This window comes from Mus musculus, chromosome 4 (genome assembly GCF_000001635.26).
Source record: "Mus musculus strain C57BL/6J chromosome 4, GRCm38.p6 C57BL/6J".
Taxonomy (NCBI): domain Eukaryota; kingdom Metazoa; phylum Chordata; class Mammalia; order Rodentia; family Muridae; genus Mus; species Mus musculus.
Window position 1 is genome coordinate 14550388 of NC_000070.6, and position 17962 is coordinate 14568349.

General features: G+C 38.2%; 1 protein-coding gene across 3 annotated transcripts in view; it reads right to left on the reverse strand.

Annotated features, from left to right (window-relative positions):
• The window catches only part of Slc26a7 (solute carrier family 26, member 7), a 119517-nt gene that overhangs the window by 47958 nt on the left and 53597 nt on the right, over window positions 1-17962 (reverse strand). For all 3 annotated transcript variants that reach the window (XM_006537723.4, XM_006537722.4, NM_145947.2), the window contains exons 5-6: window positions 15053-15217; window positions 1974-2126 (exon numbers count right to left, since the gene is read on the reverse strand). In XM_006537723.4, coding sequence (XP_006537786.1) covers window positions 1974-2126; window positions 15053-15217 — 318 coding nt within the window. The remainder of the gene's footprint in view (window positions 1-1973; window positions 2127-15052; window positions 15218-17962) is intronic.

The window sequence follows — 17962 nt, forward strand, 5'->3', positions numbered from 1 at the left end:
GGACAAATAGAAACAAAATAACAAAAGCAACTTTAAGTGACTTACCTCCTTAAAAGAGATACATCAATCATCTAGTTAAAGTACAAATTGCCCATATACATGATCAGAGTAACAGCACAACAAAGTTACACTATGAAATAAAGAACATCTAACAATCAATGCTTACAAGTAAAAAGTAGCTTTTGTAGTTGTATTCCTAACTATGCCTTTTGTTTAATTTAACTGAACTTGTAAAAAAAAAAAGGTTCTAAAACATGAAATGGGCTTAAAATGCAAAATGTCACTTTAGGTCTAACAAAAGAAAGTTCAAAAGTAAACTATAAAAATATTAAAGTGATATATGAGTAGTCTAAGAACAGTCAATGAGACAGCACTCTGATTTTTTGCTGTATTTAACATGATTTCTTTGTCTGTTGAGGTCACCAGTTTCTCTGTAATATTTTGTTACTATTATGGGTATCTATAGACCAGTGCTGCTCTTAGACACAGACAAGAAGGGATTCTATCCAGAATGCAAAAGATAAGTTCTAACTGGCCCTCCTTCAGCTGTCTCATTCCCTTTACGTGGGAAGCTTTGGAGGATAAAGAATAGGAACCCAACTCAAATCTACTCTTGTTTCTCCTCTATCTATGCTGCAGATACTCAAATATCTATAATTCACTGCTTATACAGCATCTTGCCTGGTTACAGGGCATCTTCCATACCAGAGATACCCATGGGGGACCCAGGGGTAGTTGTGATGGGACAGTGGACATGGCCAACGTTTGACACTGGTTCAGAGTCATGAGCAGGATGAAGCTGGAGTGAGTAGAGAAAGAACAGCCTAGAATAGATCTCTTCATGCTACCAAATTACCCTCAACTTGTAGGAGTAGAATTCTCTATCCTAATATACTTTTCAAGGTCATCAACCAAGTAAAGTCAAGGTAAAAAATGACTGGAACTGACTTTAATTTTTTTTTGTTGTTGTTTTTTTTGTTCTGTAGTTTTCAAGCATTGGCGCTTTTGCCCAGCGTCTTGAGAATGCACACCATAGTAAGAATATCAGCCATTTTTGGAATGATCCTTACCAATTTTTCATAAAAATATCAGTTGCTTTATGACAAGATTAGGGGCCTGTCTCCTGGAAGTTATTTTCAAATTTTGGTTTTATAAAATTTTTCATATAACTTTCCAAGACGCAACTTGCATTTCTTAATCCCTTCAGAACTTTGAGGTAAGATGGCACATTTTGGATCTTGCCATAAGAAATTCAGCTGATGAAGTTATTTAAATACCACGTATTTACATTATACATGAATAATACCAGGAGGAACCCTTAAGAAACTGAAGCTCATTATGCACACGTAAGTTGGCAGGCTGCGGTTGTGTCCCTGTGATCCTTTATTAAGTGCTCTTGGAAAGGCTCTTAAAACTTCATCTTTAGAAGCAAGATACAATGCAATTTTCCAGCCACAAACATATTTCAAAGAAAGAGCCCTGGACAATGAAAATCCTAAGCATTTTTTTTTTCATAGAGGTAAAACTAGTTCAGGTATATAAGGATCAACAAACCTTCCAATCACTAATGACTATTTGTCAGGTAAGAGTTCTACAAGTGTCACAAACGTGTCATGGCAATAACACAGGTTATCATTTTTTATTTCATTGCATCAGCTCATACCCAGTATTACTTAGAACTCACTCTTAGACATGTCTCTAAGAAGATCTCAGGCGATATGTTCTCTTATTTTTATAAAAAAAAATCAAAAGCATATGAGAAATGTTATATAAATTGAAAACATGTGTCCCTCCTTTTTGGAAACGTTGACTCAAAATGTTTCCTGTTCTTACATTAATGTATATCCACGCAAATTAGTCTTTCATTAATGAGGCCCAGGAATGGCTGTGGGTTACTGTAGAAAATATGGTAAGCCTCTGCAGATTATGTCCCTTCCCTGAAAGCAGCTAAGCTTTGCTGATTGCATACTTACCAAAACTAAGTCGACAGGAAGAACAACTTTAATTTTTCTTTTAAACTGTTCATTCAGCTCTTTAACGAGAACAAGGACAATGATGCTCAGCAAAGAAAAGAGCAGTGCTTCCAGCTGGACAGACTTGATGTTCTCAAAGACATACGCATAAATCTGCAGGAACGAGAAAGGAGCAAAATCAGGGCAGCCCAGAAAACACCAGCATCCGAATCTGACCCTAAGTCAACTCACTGATGCTGTAGTAAAACAAAATAAAACAAACAACAACAACAAAAAGCAAACAACTCCTAATGACTGGATGGTGCAAAGATAGGGAGAAAAATAAATACAGGAAGGGAAAGCCTGTATTTTCATGCATTAAGTTTCTTTGTCCTGGATTGTTCCATCAAACTCCAGGTCTGTCTCTTCCTACACAAGACACTAGAGAAGAGAATCCCTTTCCTGGCTCCTTCCTTGGCATGAAAAAAGGCAAGAGGGGCCTCACCTTTTGATGACCACTATTGTTTTTAAACTTAAGGGGGAAACACACACACACACACACACTCGAGTCAAAGGCTGGTATTTAATTGCTATTAGGCACTTGGCTTTCTGTAACCTGTTACCATGTTCTCAGTTACTGGGCATTTATTCGTCTACTGCCACTCACTCAGGACAGTGCTAACTTGGCAGTGTATAAACAGTCTTAGTACTCACAGACTTTACAGTACATTGTAGGGTTTACTATTAAATTAATCAACTAGTACAACAAGATGTTAATTACGCCCTTCCCAAACTGGGAAACAGGAACTGAAAAGACTGTAGATAAGAGGTAGAGGAAGAAGTCTGTGGACATATTTTGCATTAAGGTCCAACTTAAATGACTCAGAGCATCAACTGTGGTGTAAGGAGTGCATGACTTCTGAGAACATATGGTCACAAAACCAACATAGGATTGGGGAGATGACTCTCGTAGCTCTGAGTTCAATAGCCCAGAACTCACTTCAAAAAATGGCATGGGCTAAACCCGAGCGCTGGGAAGATGGAGACAGAAAGGTCTCTGGAGAATACTGGACAGCCAGCCTGGATATATTCCTGAGCTCCAGATTTAGTGAGAGACCCTGTCTCAGAAAATAAGGCAGAGGTCAGTTGATACTGTCCTCTGACCTCCAGATGCCTGTGCACTCACCAACACACACACACACAAAGCAAATGAAAATATGCTAACATCAAACACTTCACTGGTAACTATGAAGAAGGTATATTAATAGCATATTAATATTAGATACTCAATGTTGTTACTCCAGCTGGCCAAAAAAATTTCAAGAGTAAAGTCAAGGAAAATAATAAAATTAGAACTCCGCATGCATAAAGTTGAGAACTTGTATTCATTCAACTAAATGCTAGAAATATTTTGCTCAATAATATGAATTCTTGTGGGTACTTGCTTACCTGACAGGTCTGCTGACATAAAGAGACGGGTATAATTTAAGGAGTTCTAAAGAGTGTGAAAAGGAGGAAAAGAGCTAACCTAAATCTAACCTTTGCTTTCTATAAGCATTTGACATTAAGCAACCAATTTTGAATATTTTTTTAATTTGATTTTGAGTGTGCACGTCCTACTGTGTCTTCTTAGCCTTCTTGGACATACGTGAAGTGTATATACTGAGCATGCTCACAAATGTTCTAATGATTTTGTCAAAGAAAATGCAGTGAAGCTTCACTGGGTGAGAACAACTGAGGTAATGTCAGGTTGGCCAAAGTGCACTCTAACTTACAGATAAAGCAATAGTAATAGTAATAATAATATCAGCAGCAACCCACTCCTTGAGTAAGTAACCTGATATGTTTAGAAATGCATCGCAGAACACGGAGCAGGGGTTTTTACTCATTCCTGTCCATGCCACTATACTTACTCAGTTCTACTCGGACCAGAATTCACCATTACATGATAATCACTAGGTGAGACATAGATAATACTTTTGCTATCTGTCACTAGACATTATGATGAAAGTGAAGAAACTTGGTCCAATTTTTTATTATTATTTACCAATGACTCAAAGCCCAAGATAGAAATTCAAAGTGAGGAGGATGCAGAGATGACTCAGTGGTTAAAGGCACTTATTGCTCTTCCAGAAGACCCAAGTTTAAGTCCAAACACCCTCGTTGGAAGCTTAGAACTGTCTATAACTCCAATTTCAGAGGAATACAATGCCCTTTTCAGGCCTCTGCAGGCACTGAGGGTGTATGGTGCACAGATATACATGCAGTCAAAACACCTATGCAAAGCAAATAAAATTTTGGATTAAATTAATTATGTTGTTTTTTGGTTTTTTGTTTTGTTTTGTTTTGTTTTTTAGTTTTAGTTTTCATCAGTATAGTTTTTCTCTGTGTGATACATTCCAATAAGGATGACCATAAGCAGAGTGTCAAGAATTTTTTTTTAAATACATGTCTCTGTCCAGCGGTTTGAGGATAATTGAGGATATTATTGAGACTATTCTTCCCAAAGAGCCAATCATCCAAGTGTCTTAAAGCACTTATATTATTCTTTATGCCTTTCCCCAGGAGATTAGAAGTATGTCATGACAATGAAGCTCCCAATCCATACCAGATTTCTATGTAATGTGCATTTTGAGAACATGTGTTTGCAGTGATACAAATGACCACCCCAGAATGAAAGGAATGAGACCCCCTCCGGGGTTTTATTGTCTGTCTGGATTAAATGAGAGCTCGTCAAACAAAGCATGTCTTACAAGATGCTCCAGAAGAACATGGGGGGTGAGTGGGCAAAGACTCATTAAAACAAGAACTCAGAGCATGAAGAACACAATAGAGGAGCAGGCTAGGCGGAGTTCTAATGACTGTCATGTGGACCCACGTCTAGAAGTCACAAGCTAAATCAGCTTATGGGATACGAATGGTACATGAAGATGCTGCAGAGCTGGAGGTCCGTATAGACACAGGCTTTTCTATAAAATCACTCAGTAGAGTTCTGGCATCCTAAATACATGTTACATTTCTCTCGACTGTAAGTCCAGTTGTCTCTATATGCTGGTACACACCCTCTCCACCACTTAATAAAAATTCCTAGGGCTGAGCAGTGGTGGCGCATGCCTTTAGTCCCAGCACTCAATAGGCTGGGATTAAACTCTTCTCTGAGTTCAAGGCCAGTCTGGTCTACAGAATGAGTTCCAGGACAGCCAGGGCTACACAGAGAAATTTTTTTCTCAAACAAACAAAAGAACAAACAAACAAACAAAAATTCCTAAAGGTTCCCATCACTGGCTTTTCAGAGTTCAGAGAGAAGCTAAAGCAATTCTGTGCAGAATGAATAACCGAGTTCATTAGAACTGACTGATCCACTTAATAAACTGGTTCAGCACTTCTGAGATTATAAGACTAGTTTGTTATTTGGCATAAAATGGAAATACATAAACAAATCCATTTTGAGACAATTCAGAGAATAAAAATGACTTATTCATTTGCATATACATTGCTACATTTAATTTATTTAGATGTTATACTTTTTCTGAAATTCTGCATAGTAACTTTTTAGCTGAGTTGGCCGTTTTTCATAATTTTGCCTAATTTTTAATGATGGATTCTCAACTCTTTGAAAAATATCTGAAATCAAATATTCAAGTAGCATTGTTGACTTAATTAATATTCTGGTCTAACATGGCAAAAGTCACGATAGCCCTCTGAATGGGATACAGTGGAGCATGAGTTCTGAGCCAGGAAAGATTGATTCCTATAAAGATGCCTGCTTTTCTCACTGTGAAAACTTGGGCTACGCCTGGGATGGGCTTAGTTATATTTGCATCCACTTGCGCTTACTGGGGTTCTATTTTGTGGGAAGCTAAATATTAAATAAATAAATATTTAAATGTGAGATAAATATTAAAGTTACCACCATAGTAAATTCCAAGTAGTCTACCTTTCATGTGATCAACCTGATCTAGTCAGACGTTTAATAACTAAAATTGTATAATAAAGAAAATCGAAGGCAGAAAAACCTCATAGTATCAGTTAACTTAAAAGGAAATGTTTCCCTGGAGCCACGCCCACTCAGTTGTTTTCATTGCACATTATGACTCAGATTGTAGGACCCTGTATAGGGACACACATGTGCAGAAGAAAGCACCACAGCATCCACACAGGCTTCATGACACAAGACAACAGTCTCAGGTGCTTAGAAAATATCACTAGGTGGTATAATTATAATGAACTGGTTTTTCTCAATACTCACTCAACTGGGAATACCCACCACTCAAAAATATCTCCTTTCCTAGCATCCTGGTTACTACAATAAAATATTTGAGAAAAAGTTAACTAAAATATTTTAAAGTATGAAAATAACATTAACAGTTACTTTTGCTAGTATTTCTGGACTACCTACAAGGGGTCCACAAAGAACACCTGAGTAAATCCTTCCATGAAAAATGAAACACATAAACCCTTTCACGCATTGATTATGCCTGTGTGATTTCTATACTAAGGATCTGTCGTGGAAAAGGTTGCATTTCACTAGGGAAACAGCTAAGTGGCACTAAACCCAGAACATTTTGCTACATGTCAGCACTCTATTTGAACAGTAGGTACAAACTAATAACTGTCGATCTATGGGTCTTAATTTTAAATATATGATTTTGAGTTAGTCACCAACCACAAGGCCAGTACTGTGTCCAGAGGGCAAGAGTGCTAGCATTCAAACATGCTTATTACATGTGCTCACTTTGTAACAGAAAATGCATTTGGCATGATTTCTGTACAAAAATATATGTCTGAAAATAGAGACTTTCCCTACATTTTTGGGAGAATGTCCATTGAAGTAAGTATGACTCATCAAAGCATTTTGATCACATAGCTGTTCTAAAGCCTCATAATGAATAGAGTTTACTGAAGATTCCATCTAGATGAATACTGCTAGATTTGGCAAAAGCCTGCAGAGCTTTGGGATAAGTCTTGTAAACAAAATGCAAGAGTTGGAGAAAAGAATCACAAAATTTCTGACTTCCACTTAAAAGGAGTTTAAGAAAAGTGCTAGTTTGTCTGCCCCTCCATCATGTCAAGCTTGTGTCCATGGATGGGTCTCTCTTGGCTCTCCTTGTTTCCACGAGAGTCATGTTATCTGGACAGAAGGAATGACTGCCTTAAGTACAAGTACCTCCATCCACCCTATCACATGACTTTTTTAAAGCAGTGACCCATTTTTCATTAACAAACTACATGAGATTTGTGTTTGTCAGTCTGTGTGTGTCCACCGACCCGACTTCATATCTCTCCTCATGGACAACATGGATAGTGTTTATTAACTGGATCCTCATTGCTTATGAATCTGTCAGCAAAAATTGTTACACAAATCTACTCTAGTAGTTCTTTAATCAAGGATGGGCGCTGCTTTCTTTATCACTGTATGGAGGTCATAAAAACATTTCCAGATTGTTGTGTTCTTAAGGAAACAATCATAGCATTGGTGCACTTACCCATCCAAGTGCCTCTCAATTACATCAACATCATCCTCCCTACAGAGTTTCTTTCCACCAGATGATATTTGAATCCAAGCTCCTGATAAATTCCCAGCTCTCTAAATCCATCTTTCATCATTTCTAAACTAATGTTTAAACAACTTTCCCTGCTCCTCAGATCTGGATGTCTCCTATCAACTTTGCCTACATACCATTACATTATTAAATACTTTAAAATCAGTGCTGATAAGCTTCTTATAATTCCATGCCCCAAAGTAGTTAACACAAATACCAAATAAAAGAGAAAAATATTGAATATCAGTCTCAGGTTACATTTTCATTAATACAAACAAAGCACCAGAAAGGAGGAGAGAAAAAACAACATTCTATACATTTTTGCATGCGTGTATTTAAATTTCTGATCAACAATTGTATCTCATACTAGGATTAAATCCATTTGCTTTGCTTCAAGGGATAAATGAAGTCTCTGGCCAGAATGGGAAACATGGTATGTCAAGCAGCTAGAGACAACATGGGCACACAAAATTCCCTTGGACCAAACATGCAGCCAAGCATACCAAAGCCCACCTGGCACTCAGCCATCCCTTGTTTAGAAAAATAAGCTTAATTTGAATTACTTGAGCACTGGGTTTTGTGGTGGTGCAGTCTTTCAGTGAACTGTGGGGGGGTGGAAGGCACTAAGCCCAAGATAGTTGAGTTGCAAAAATATTGCTGTCTGATTTAAATTTTGAATGTAACCTGTACTGTAAATGTCCATGTAATTACTCCATATTCACATTTTCTATACACTGAACTGCTGATTAAATCATGCTGCAGATAAGCATTCTGCTTCTCTCCCCTTCAGCTTGGCCTGTGATTTTTATGGTATATTGGCATTCATGCAACTCACAACAGAAACATCACAGTATCTGTAGAGAAAATGGGGCCGTTCCTAAGCCACCAAAGTGTATTCTGGGAGTCCCAGAGGGCCTGTATCTTCAAAGTAGATTTGTTCTCCAAATATAAACTTCATTTGTACACACTTAGTTGTGATCTCATTCTCTATAAAAGAAAATGTTTTGTTGGCTCTGATTCCCTTCTGACGTTTCAATTCCACTTTATTAACATTCTTGGGGTTTACTTTTGCAGTTTTTACAGCAAAGCAGAGAAGTGCTGTGCTCGTACTTTGGGGTACAGGCACACAAGAAACTGTTTGTCCATTTCTGAAAGTCTGCATGAAGGCTGAAAGTAAAAACTTTCCAAGAAGGGTCATTGAAAAGATTGCCAAGTTTGCCTTCTCTCTTGGATTTAATGCACAGAACTGTCCATTAGTGTCTAGAAGAAACATAGAGCCAGGCTGGTGAAATGAGCTTTGCCACACTTCCCATAGGCTGGTTCAGGCTCAACACTGGCGCCTTCTCAAGGAAATCCACATGTGCAAATATGAAAGAGGAATTTTTGTCATTTTTATTATGCCCTTTGGGTAAACACCCTTTCTACTAAAGACATACTTCATCATCTTTCAGTTTTTAAAAAAGCATTTTTCATTCTTAAGAATTAAGGCTTTCTCTGTTATGTGTTTAGGGAACCAAGTCACGTATGACTCAAATACCTGACTCTGCAGAAAGAACAGAACAAGACACTTTAACCGCTGAACCGGGACTCCAAGACAGAGTGATCCTGCTAACATGACTATTTCTGATTCTCTTAAGTATATTAAAGTATAGCACATAACATATGAAGTGAGAATATAATTGCAGAAGAGATTGAGGGCTGAATCAATGGAAAATTGTAAATACATTTTAAAATATAGTACATCTTCAAGTCTTAGGATAAGCTCTCACTAACAGCAAAAATATTTACTTTCACCTATGTTGAGTTCTGGGAGCCTCTTACATCTCATGTCTCATGTTTCTAGGGGATTTCCCTATTCTTGCCCCCCAGCTCTGGCAGCTGAATATTTTCATTCATTTGCCTGACCCACTGGCCTTCTCACCTGTCTCCCCCCATACCTGATCCTGTCCCCTTTTCTCCTACTCCTCCCTCTGTCTTTGTTCCCTTCACTTCTAAGTGTGATTGAAGCTTTCTTACTTGGACCTTTCTTGTTGTTTAACTTCTTATGGTCTGTGGAGTATATCATGGGTACTCTGTACTCTTTTGCTAGTATCCACTTATCAGTGAGTACATACATGTATATATCTGTTTGAATCTATGTTACTTCACTCAGGATGATAACTTCTAGTTCTATCCATTTGCCTGAAATTTTATGATATCCTCATTTTTAATAGCTGAATAGTATGTCACTATGTAAATGAACTACATTTTTCTGTATCTATTGTTTGGTTGAGGGACATCTGGGTTGCTTTCAGTTTCTGGCTTTTACGAATAAGGCTGCTATGAACATAGTGAAGTATGTGCCCCTATTGAATGGTGAAACATCTTTTGAGTATATGCCCAGGAGCAGTATAACTGGATCTTCAGGTTCCTTAGCTGAAATGCCCAACAGTAGGGAGATGGAACATAAAGAGACCACCTCCAATAGTTAAAAAAGGACCACAGTAGAGGGATGGGGAAGCCAACCCACATTCACAATTTTGGGTCCAGAATTGTTCTTGTCTGAAAGAAATGCAGGGACAAAAAATGAAGCAAAGGCTAAAGGAATGGCCAACTAGTGACTGGACCAATTGGGATCCATTCCATGGGCAGGCACCAAACCATGACACTATTACTGATGAAATGTTGTGCTTTCAGACAGGAGCCTAGCATGACTGTCCTCTGAGAGGCTCTACCAGCAGCTGACTGAGACAGTTGCAGATACTTACAGCCAACCATTGGACTGAGGCCAGGGACCCCTATGGAAGAGCTAGGGGAAGGACTGGAAGAATAGAAGCCCAATGGTGTCAACTAACCTAGACCCAGAGATTAAGCCACCAACCAAATAGCATACATGGGCTGGTCCAAGGATCCCCAGCAAGATGTAATAGAGGACTGTCTTGTCTGGCCTCCATGGGAGAGGATGTGCTTAATCCTCTAGAGACTTGATGCCCCAGGCAAGGGGGCATTCTGGGGAAGAGGGAGTTCACTCTCTCAGAGGCAAAGTAAAGGGGGATGAGGTGAAGAACTCTGGGAGGGAAGACCAGGAAGGGGACAACATTTGGAATGTAAATAAATAAAATAAATAAAAACAAATATTTACTTTCAAGATTTATAGATTTTCAATTCACCATGATTTTTAAATTGCAAAGACGTGTGTGACTTTACTTTGTTGCTTCATCTTGTGCATCTTGTGCATCTGCATAAGCCTCTAGAAAGGAAAAGTATATGTATTTATTTAATCTGGAGCTTGAAGAATCTAGGCTTTTTATATCTGTTTATTACCAGTAAGAAGGCAATGGCTTGCATTTAATGAACAGCTATGTCCCAGTCTTTTTTATAACCCTTTATAAAATTATATATATATATATATATATATATATATATATATATATATATATAATATTATTGTCATCAGTTAACAAAGCAGACAGCTAGAGTCTAGCCACACCTTCCAGTGCCAGCCTACAGAAAGGACATAGAAGAAGAGAACTTTTGCTTTTTTCCTGCTTACCCTCATTCTTGATTCACCTATCCTGATGTTGAGGCATGCCTTCACTGGCATAAGAGCCTACTTCTTTGGTAATACATATAGACTGAAGAACATCTAAGATATTCAACCTTATAGATTGAATAACTACTAGCTGCTTGGCCTTTCTGTCATGGGACTGGCTGGACAGCAACCTGTGACTATATTAAATTCTCTTCATACATATGGTATATTCATTATACATGATATATTCATTATATATAGCATATATTCATTACACACATCCATGTGTGTGCATGTATGTATGAGAGAGAGTGTGTATATATACTGCTATAACATTTTATTTTATGGATCCGACTTAAATCATTTGCTAAAACATGCCCCATTGAGGTGAGTACATTTTCCAGCCCAGAGAGGCCATTGGACAGAGGTGTTTCCAGTTCAATTTAGATAACAGACTTTTCTTTATTGCACAGCTTGGCATGCCTAAGGAACAAAACACTGGGGCACGCACTGCTGTAGCATCAGGCAGTAGTATTCACTGCAAACAAAGATTGGAACAAAAGTAGAAGATGATGTTTTCCCTCAAAATGACAGTAAAGATCAATACTGCTGGAATGAATTAGAGCACATATAAGCTAAACATGATTTTTAAATATAAAATCCAGTATCCCAAACCATAAGATTTGTGACAGGCTCATTATGCATACTTATAAAATATTCTGTACTTTAATTTATGTGACAAGGTGTGGTTCTTTTTCCCCTACAACCTGGTTAGCCTTCAAACAAGATATAAAATACTCAGAAGAAAGCAGTCAAAAAGCAAATCGCCCCAAGTTATGCCCACTGACTTCCCTCCTAGAACTGTGATCAGATGGCCATGGCCTTATATCTGCTCTGCATTACAATGCTGAGTTCAGGCCTCCTCTTTTAGGTACAACTTAAATAATCAGGGGAAAGATCAAATTTACATTCTGATCACCAGATTCAACTGAACTGTCCTGAAACTCTTTTTCAACTATCCCAGTAAAAATATCCATTGGGAACAGATTAATTTTCAAACTAATATTCAACTACCACATTTTCTTCTTTTTACAGTTACACTATGCACTATGGGTTGGCTGGTAATTCACTATATAGCTCAAACTAGCCAGTAACTCACTATACATTCCAGGCTGGCCCCAGACTCATGTTATTTTTACTTCCTCCCTTAGTCTCTCAAGTGCTCAGATTATTAGTTTGTGTCATTCTGTCTTGAATAACTATACATTTTGACACAGAAGTGCTACCACACTGCCCAAGTACAGAGAACCCTCACTTCTGACCAGTCTGAGAAATCGCAGTGTCCTCTGACACAGGGCAGCAAGAGTTGACGTATTTTTTAATTGTTCTATCAGGAAAAAAGTATCGCATCTTCCAGTATCTGACTAATGTGAATTTAAAATCTGTACTCTACACACACCCCAGGCTGTGAGTCAGTCTCAGTGTAGGATTTTACAGAAGATCTTCAAAGGTGCCACAATGTTTGATCTGAATAAGATAAAATAACCTGCAGTTCACCTCCCAAAGGGAAAAAAAAGTGGGAGAGGGGAGTCACATCCAGAATGCTTCAGTGAGCATGTCCACACAGTAACAGCTGGGGTGGCGGGAACAATGCCATTCCCAAGTCAGTGTAGCCTGTTTCTTCATCACACTTCTGAAAACAAGGATGATCTGATCATCTATATACGTGGAAGTGCACAAGAGGGGCTCAGGTCTAAGCCATGTGCGTTTTCTACTCTGCACATGTGTGGATAAACAGTCCATTCCCAGGCAGGTCAAGGCAGAGTGTTCTCCAATTCTATTTTGTCCTGTAGACTGGGAGTCACCGAAGGTCTTAACTCTTAGCCTGTCATCTAATAGCTTACAGCTACTCTGGTCTGCTTTTGTTTGAGTTGGAGTGCAGGATTATGTTGCTTCCAGGCGCAGTTCCAGTTTTCTTGTTTTGATTTTAAGCTTTCTTGCAATGAATGAATCACTGAGCCAGATATTACCTAAGCAACAAACTTCCAGACCCGGCGTGCAGCACCATACCACCAATTACTGTCTTTCTCACTATTTTATTACCCGAGAAAAGGTCTTTAATACAATTGATACTATGTTGTTCCAAACATCAAGCTGGTTATTTTTATTTCATAACATACATTCCAAGTTGTGTTTATTTCTGTGTATTTGATCATTTCTGTTTTACATACGTGGAGATGCATAAGCAGGGTTCAGTTTTCTACTCTGCACCTGTGTCAAGCTTCAAGAGGGCAAAAACCCTCTTCTTCTTAGTGCTAGCAAATGTGCCAAACACTACATGTATACAATGCCATTAAGGGGAATTTCTGTATATCTCCCTTATTCTCATACTTAAAAAGCAAACAAATAAACCAAGGTCTGTATTAAGTCTTCCATTTGTGTATGCACAGTATTTAGAATCTTTTCTTCCTTTTATTTCTGAAATTATACTATAATTACAGAATTTCTCCTTTTACTATCATCCTAGGTCCAGCTGTACACAGGTTGGCATGTCCAAAGTAGGGGAAAACAGTAACAGCCTGACTTAGCAATGATAATGGTGGAGAGAAATACCAATATGTTGAAATTTCTAGGTAGAATTTTATGGAAACATTATACCACCTTAATAAGAGTAATTCTAAAACTTGAAATCTGGTGGCACATGCCTTTAATCCCAGCACTTGGGAGGCAGAGGCAGGTAGATTTCTGAGTTCGAGGCCAGCCTGGTCTACAAAGTGAGTTCCAGGACAGCCAGGGCTACACAGAGAAACCCTGTCTTGAAAAACAACAACAACAAAAAGAGTAATTCTAAAACTTGAAATCTGTTTTAAATAATCAGTAGGGCTCAGGAGATGACTCAGAAGTTAAAGTGCTTGTCATGCAAGTGAAAAGATCAGATCCCTAAATCTTATAAATGCCAGGTTGGTAAGGAGATTCAGCTTGTAATTCCAATGTTTAGAAGACAGAGAAAGGATATCTAGAGCAAACCAGATAGCTAAATAAACCAAGCTCATGAACACTGGTTTCAGGGAGAAACCCTGTCCCAGTGAAGAAAGTAGAGAGCAAGTGTGGAAAATGACTGAAGTCAAATGCAGCCTCCCCATACACACACATGCCTCACACATGTGCCCGCACATATGAGGAAACACATACACATGAGAGGGAAAAAAGAAGAAGAAAATCAATAATGTAGATAATGATATGCAATGAAGTGAATCCCTGCCAGAGCACAGAAAATTGAGAAGTACCAACAATTGTCTCCAAAAGAGAAATTCAACCAGTAGGTTATTGTACTTCCATATACTTGGGTGCTTAATCAGAAAACTAGCTTTAAGATTAAGGGCGACACAACTCTTGCTACAAAACATTAAAACTAGAACACAGCAATAACCTAAGTAAAATGAAATTGCTGGCCATGAAGTCTGTTACTTGAATATTTGCTGTAGTTGTTATAAAGTTCCAGCTGAATGCAAAGTCCTAAGCAGTCACGAATTTTAAGTCAAGTGTCCAAAGAAAACAAGAGCAATGGGATGCTATTATGGAAATATGCTGAAACTGGTCAGTCATTCCTCTCAAATTCAGACAGCTTTTAGTAGCCGATTGCCTGCTACTGGGCTCCAGTCACCACTACCAACCACACCTCTGTTTTGATCCCTACTGGAGTTCACAGTTCTGAAAGAATGTGATAGAGTAAATCAAAAGCCTGGTAGATGGATTTCATTAGAACTTGGCAACAGATCTGACTCCTAAAACCACCTAGCTATTTTTTTTCTCACCAAACACCCAACTTATATTCAATTATTCACTATAAGTAATGATTTCCAAAATTGGAAAGTTGCACTCGTTAAACTAGTTTCATAACCCCAATCTTATCTAAAACATCCTATTATTTAAAATTTAAACCCAACACTCTGTGGTACAGAAAACTCTCAGTATTATAGTAAGATAAACTGAATCTTGTGAAACATATACCCAGATTAAACAACAGAGACACTTAGAAAACTCACATAAAAGAATCCCAGTGGTCCGGATATATATGGCATTTTGATTCCCAAGAGATACTTGACTTGTGATGTCACGACATGGGTGGCGGCCCCTGTGGTCATGGCGCTGATCACAGGCTCTGTAAGCAGGAATGTGGCACTGCCCAGCTGCAGCACAAACATGACCAGCTGAAATGACAGAGGAGAGTTGGGCATCACGTGCAGGTCACATACTCAAGGTTCCCCAAGAGGGAATAGCAGACACCTTTTCATTTCATAGATACAGATGAGCTGTAAATGTGATTCTTGGATTTTATATATTTGGAATTTACTTACTTTTGAGAATCTTACAAGATACTAAAATGTTCTAAATTGTACCAAGTACAGTATACATGAATTCATTACAATTAAACCAATAGTTTTCTTTCTAAATGTTAACCTTTCTTTTTCTTATTCTGCTACTGGGGATCCAGTCATCAGCATTGACCAGGCCTTGTGTGTTCATTCTCCTGGAGTTCACAGTACTGGCAGAATGCAAAAAATTGTTCAATTGTTTAACTGTGCTGTAAAACTTGGAGACAGTTTCTTTTAAAAAGGAAAGAAAAAGGAATCAACATGTGGGTCTCTGTGGAAGAAAAATCAAATTTGCATCAATGTATGTGGTTATATGATGATTGACTACCTGATACCCAATAAATGTAGAACTTCATAAGCACTGAAGAGATGAGAGACTTTTCACCTCAGCTTCTGAAAAGCAGAAGTAAAAGATGCCGTGAGGCCTCTCTAAAAGGCTATGATTTACTATGAAGACACAAGGACCTATATGCAGAGTGCAGAATATGGATAGAGATGGGCAATAGGGATGCCTCTTAAGAAGCAGGACTTTATAGAAATCACTATAGAAATGTTAAACACGTAATGACTGACAGCATCATCCTCCATCTCAAAACAAGCTCATGATGAGGCAAAAGTGGGCTCCTAACCATTCTAATAATATCTTTTGCCAGAGGAATGGAAACAGCTTTAAGATCTTTGACTATAGAAACTCAGTCACAGGATCAGTAAAAAAATACGACTTGAATAGGTTGTCAGTAACACTAAATTACATTTGTGAGTATCCATTCCAGAGAAGGGAAACAAGGCCATGTTTTAATAATAGTATCTAGGTCAAATCTTAACGTTCCTGTTGGAAAATGAGATTAAGAAGAAACCAGAAGGAAGAATAGCAATGGGATTTTCTGCCATCAAGAGGTTAACAGTGAGACTTAGAAGTTCCAAATGTTATCTAGTTCCACCAGAACATACATTATGATAGCATCACTATTCATGGTTGGTTGCCAGAATTCATGCTCACATATTAAAATGGAAGCTTAGCTTTCTGATCCTAGATCCTAAATATGTGTCTGTAGAACACACCTACTACAATTCTCTGAACTGAACCATTATCCATAAATTATTAGAATAATATCTGCCCATTCAACTGTTGTGGTGGCAAGGTCCATGTGAAATGATAAATAAAAGTGATTTGAAGCCTGTAAATAATGCAGGACAGATGATACAGAAAGACACCATGAGGTATTTTGTGTATCTGCTCTGTATACGAAACTAGCCATCAGTTTTGAAAAGGCAGACATGGCTCCAGCATATTTTCTCATTCTAGAATCCTTAAAAGAACATGAGTGCAGAAAAGGTTGAACATGAATTGTTGCAGCTTAGCTACCACCTTTTATCCAATATATGATAAGAAAAGAATGATTGTCATTAAAACAGAAAAGAGGCAAACTCCCATGGCCAACACTGGAAGAGAAGGCTATAGCATCTAGTAATATAATTTGTTTCAGAAGCCTATGTTAGCTTGGAAAGCAGAAACAAGATCCTGCTGGAAACTCCAATACAAGCAAGCTTATGGGTACTAAAGGAACACAGTGATCATTGTGGCCTCTCTTGACACAGTCTGTTGGTTTTCTTCTAAAAACACAATCAAGAAAAACACTGAACCAAGAATTCCCAAGTACCTCTTTATTAACAAGATCATGAGTTCTCATTTATATGGTATTAACTCTTTTAAGTCATGAAGGTGAAATTTGCACATTATTAAAGACAAAGAACAGTAGAGTTGAATCTTCATTTCATCTAAGTGAACCATAGATGTAGTTAACATCTTTAAACTCTGGAAGTTATTCACAAAAATAAAATGGCACACATGTGTGGAAAGTTGGATGGGAAGTTTCTCTCTGTGTGGCATTGAGCTAATCATTATTTTAAGAGGAAAACTCTCAAAAGGCTTTGTAGAGGCCATCTTCATTTCAACTACTTTTTTGAAAAAATATATTTTTAACGATTTTTATGTAAGTACATTGTAGCTGTTTCAGACACACCAGATAAAGGCATCTGATCTCATTACAGATAATTGTGAGTTACTGTGTGGTTGCTGTGTGGTTGCTGGAATTTGAACTCAGGACCTCCAGAGGATCAGTCAGTGCTCTTAACCACTGAGCCAACTCTCCAGCTCTTGCTCAGGCCCTGCTCGCTCTGACCCCACTCACTGTAGCTGTCTTCAGATAACCCAAAAGAGGGCATCAGATTTCATTACGGATGGTTGTGAGCCATCATGTGGTTGCTGGGATTTGAACTCAGTTAAGAGCCGTCAGTGCTCTTAACTGCTGATCCATCTCTCCAGCCCTCAACTGCTTTTGATTGATTATTTTAAATTACACGATCTTTTCAGATGGTTTTTATGACTTGTTGTGCTGAGAAATCTGAAGTGATAACTGGCTACACCAAGAACTTCCGCTAACACTTTTGTCATTTTTACAATTGAAGCTTCTAGGGCAACTCCGGGGTATCAAACTACCTGGTTCAAATATTGAAATCTCCTAAGCCTCAGGAATCAGAGACAAGGGCCTATCGTCTTTTAAAACACCAGAAACTCAA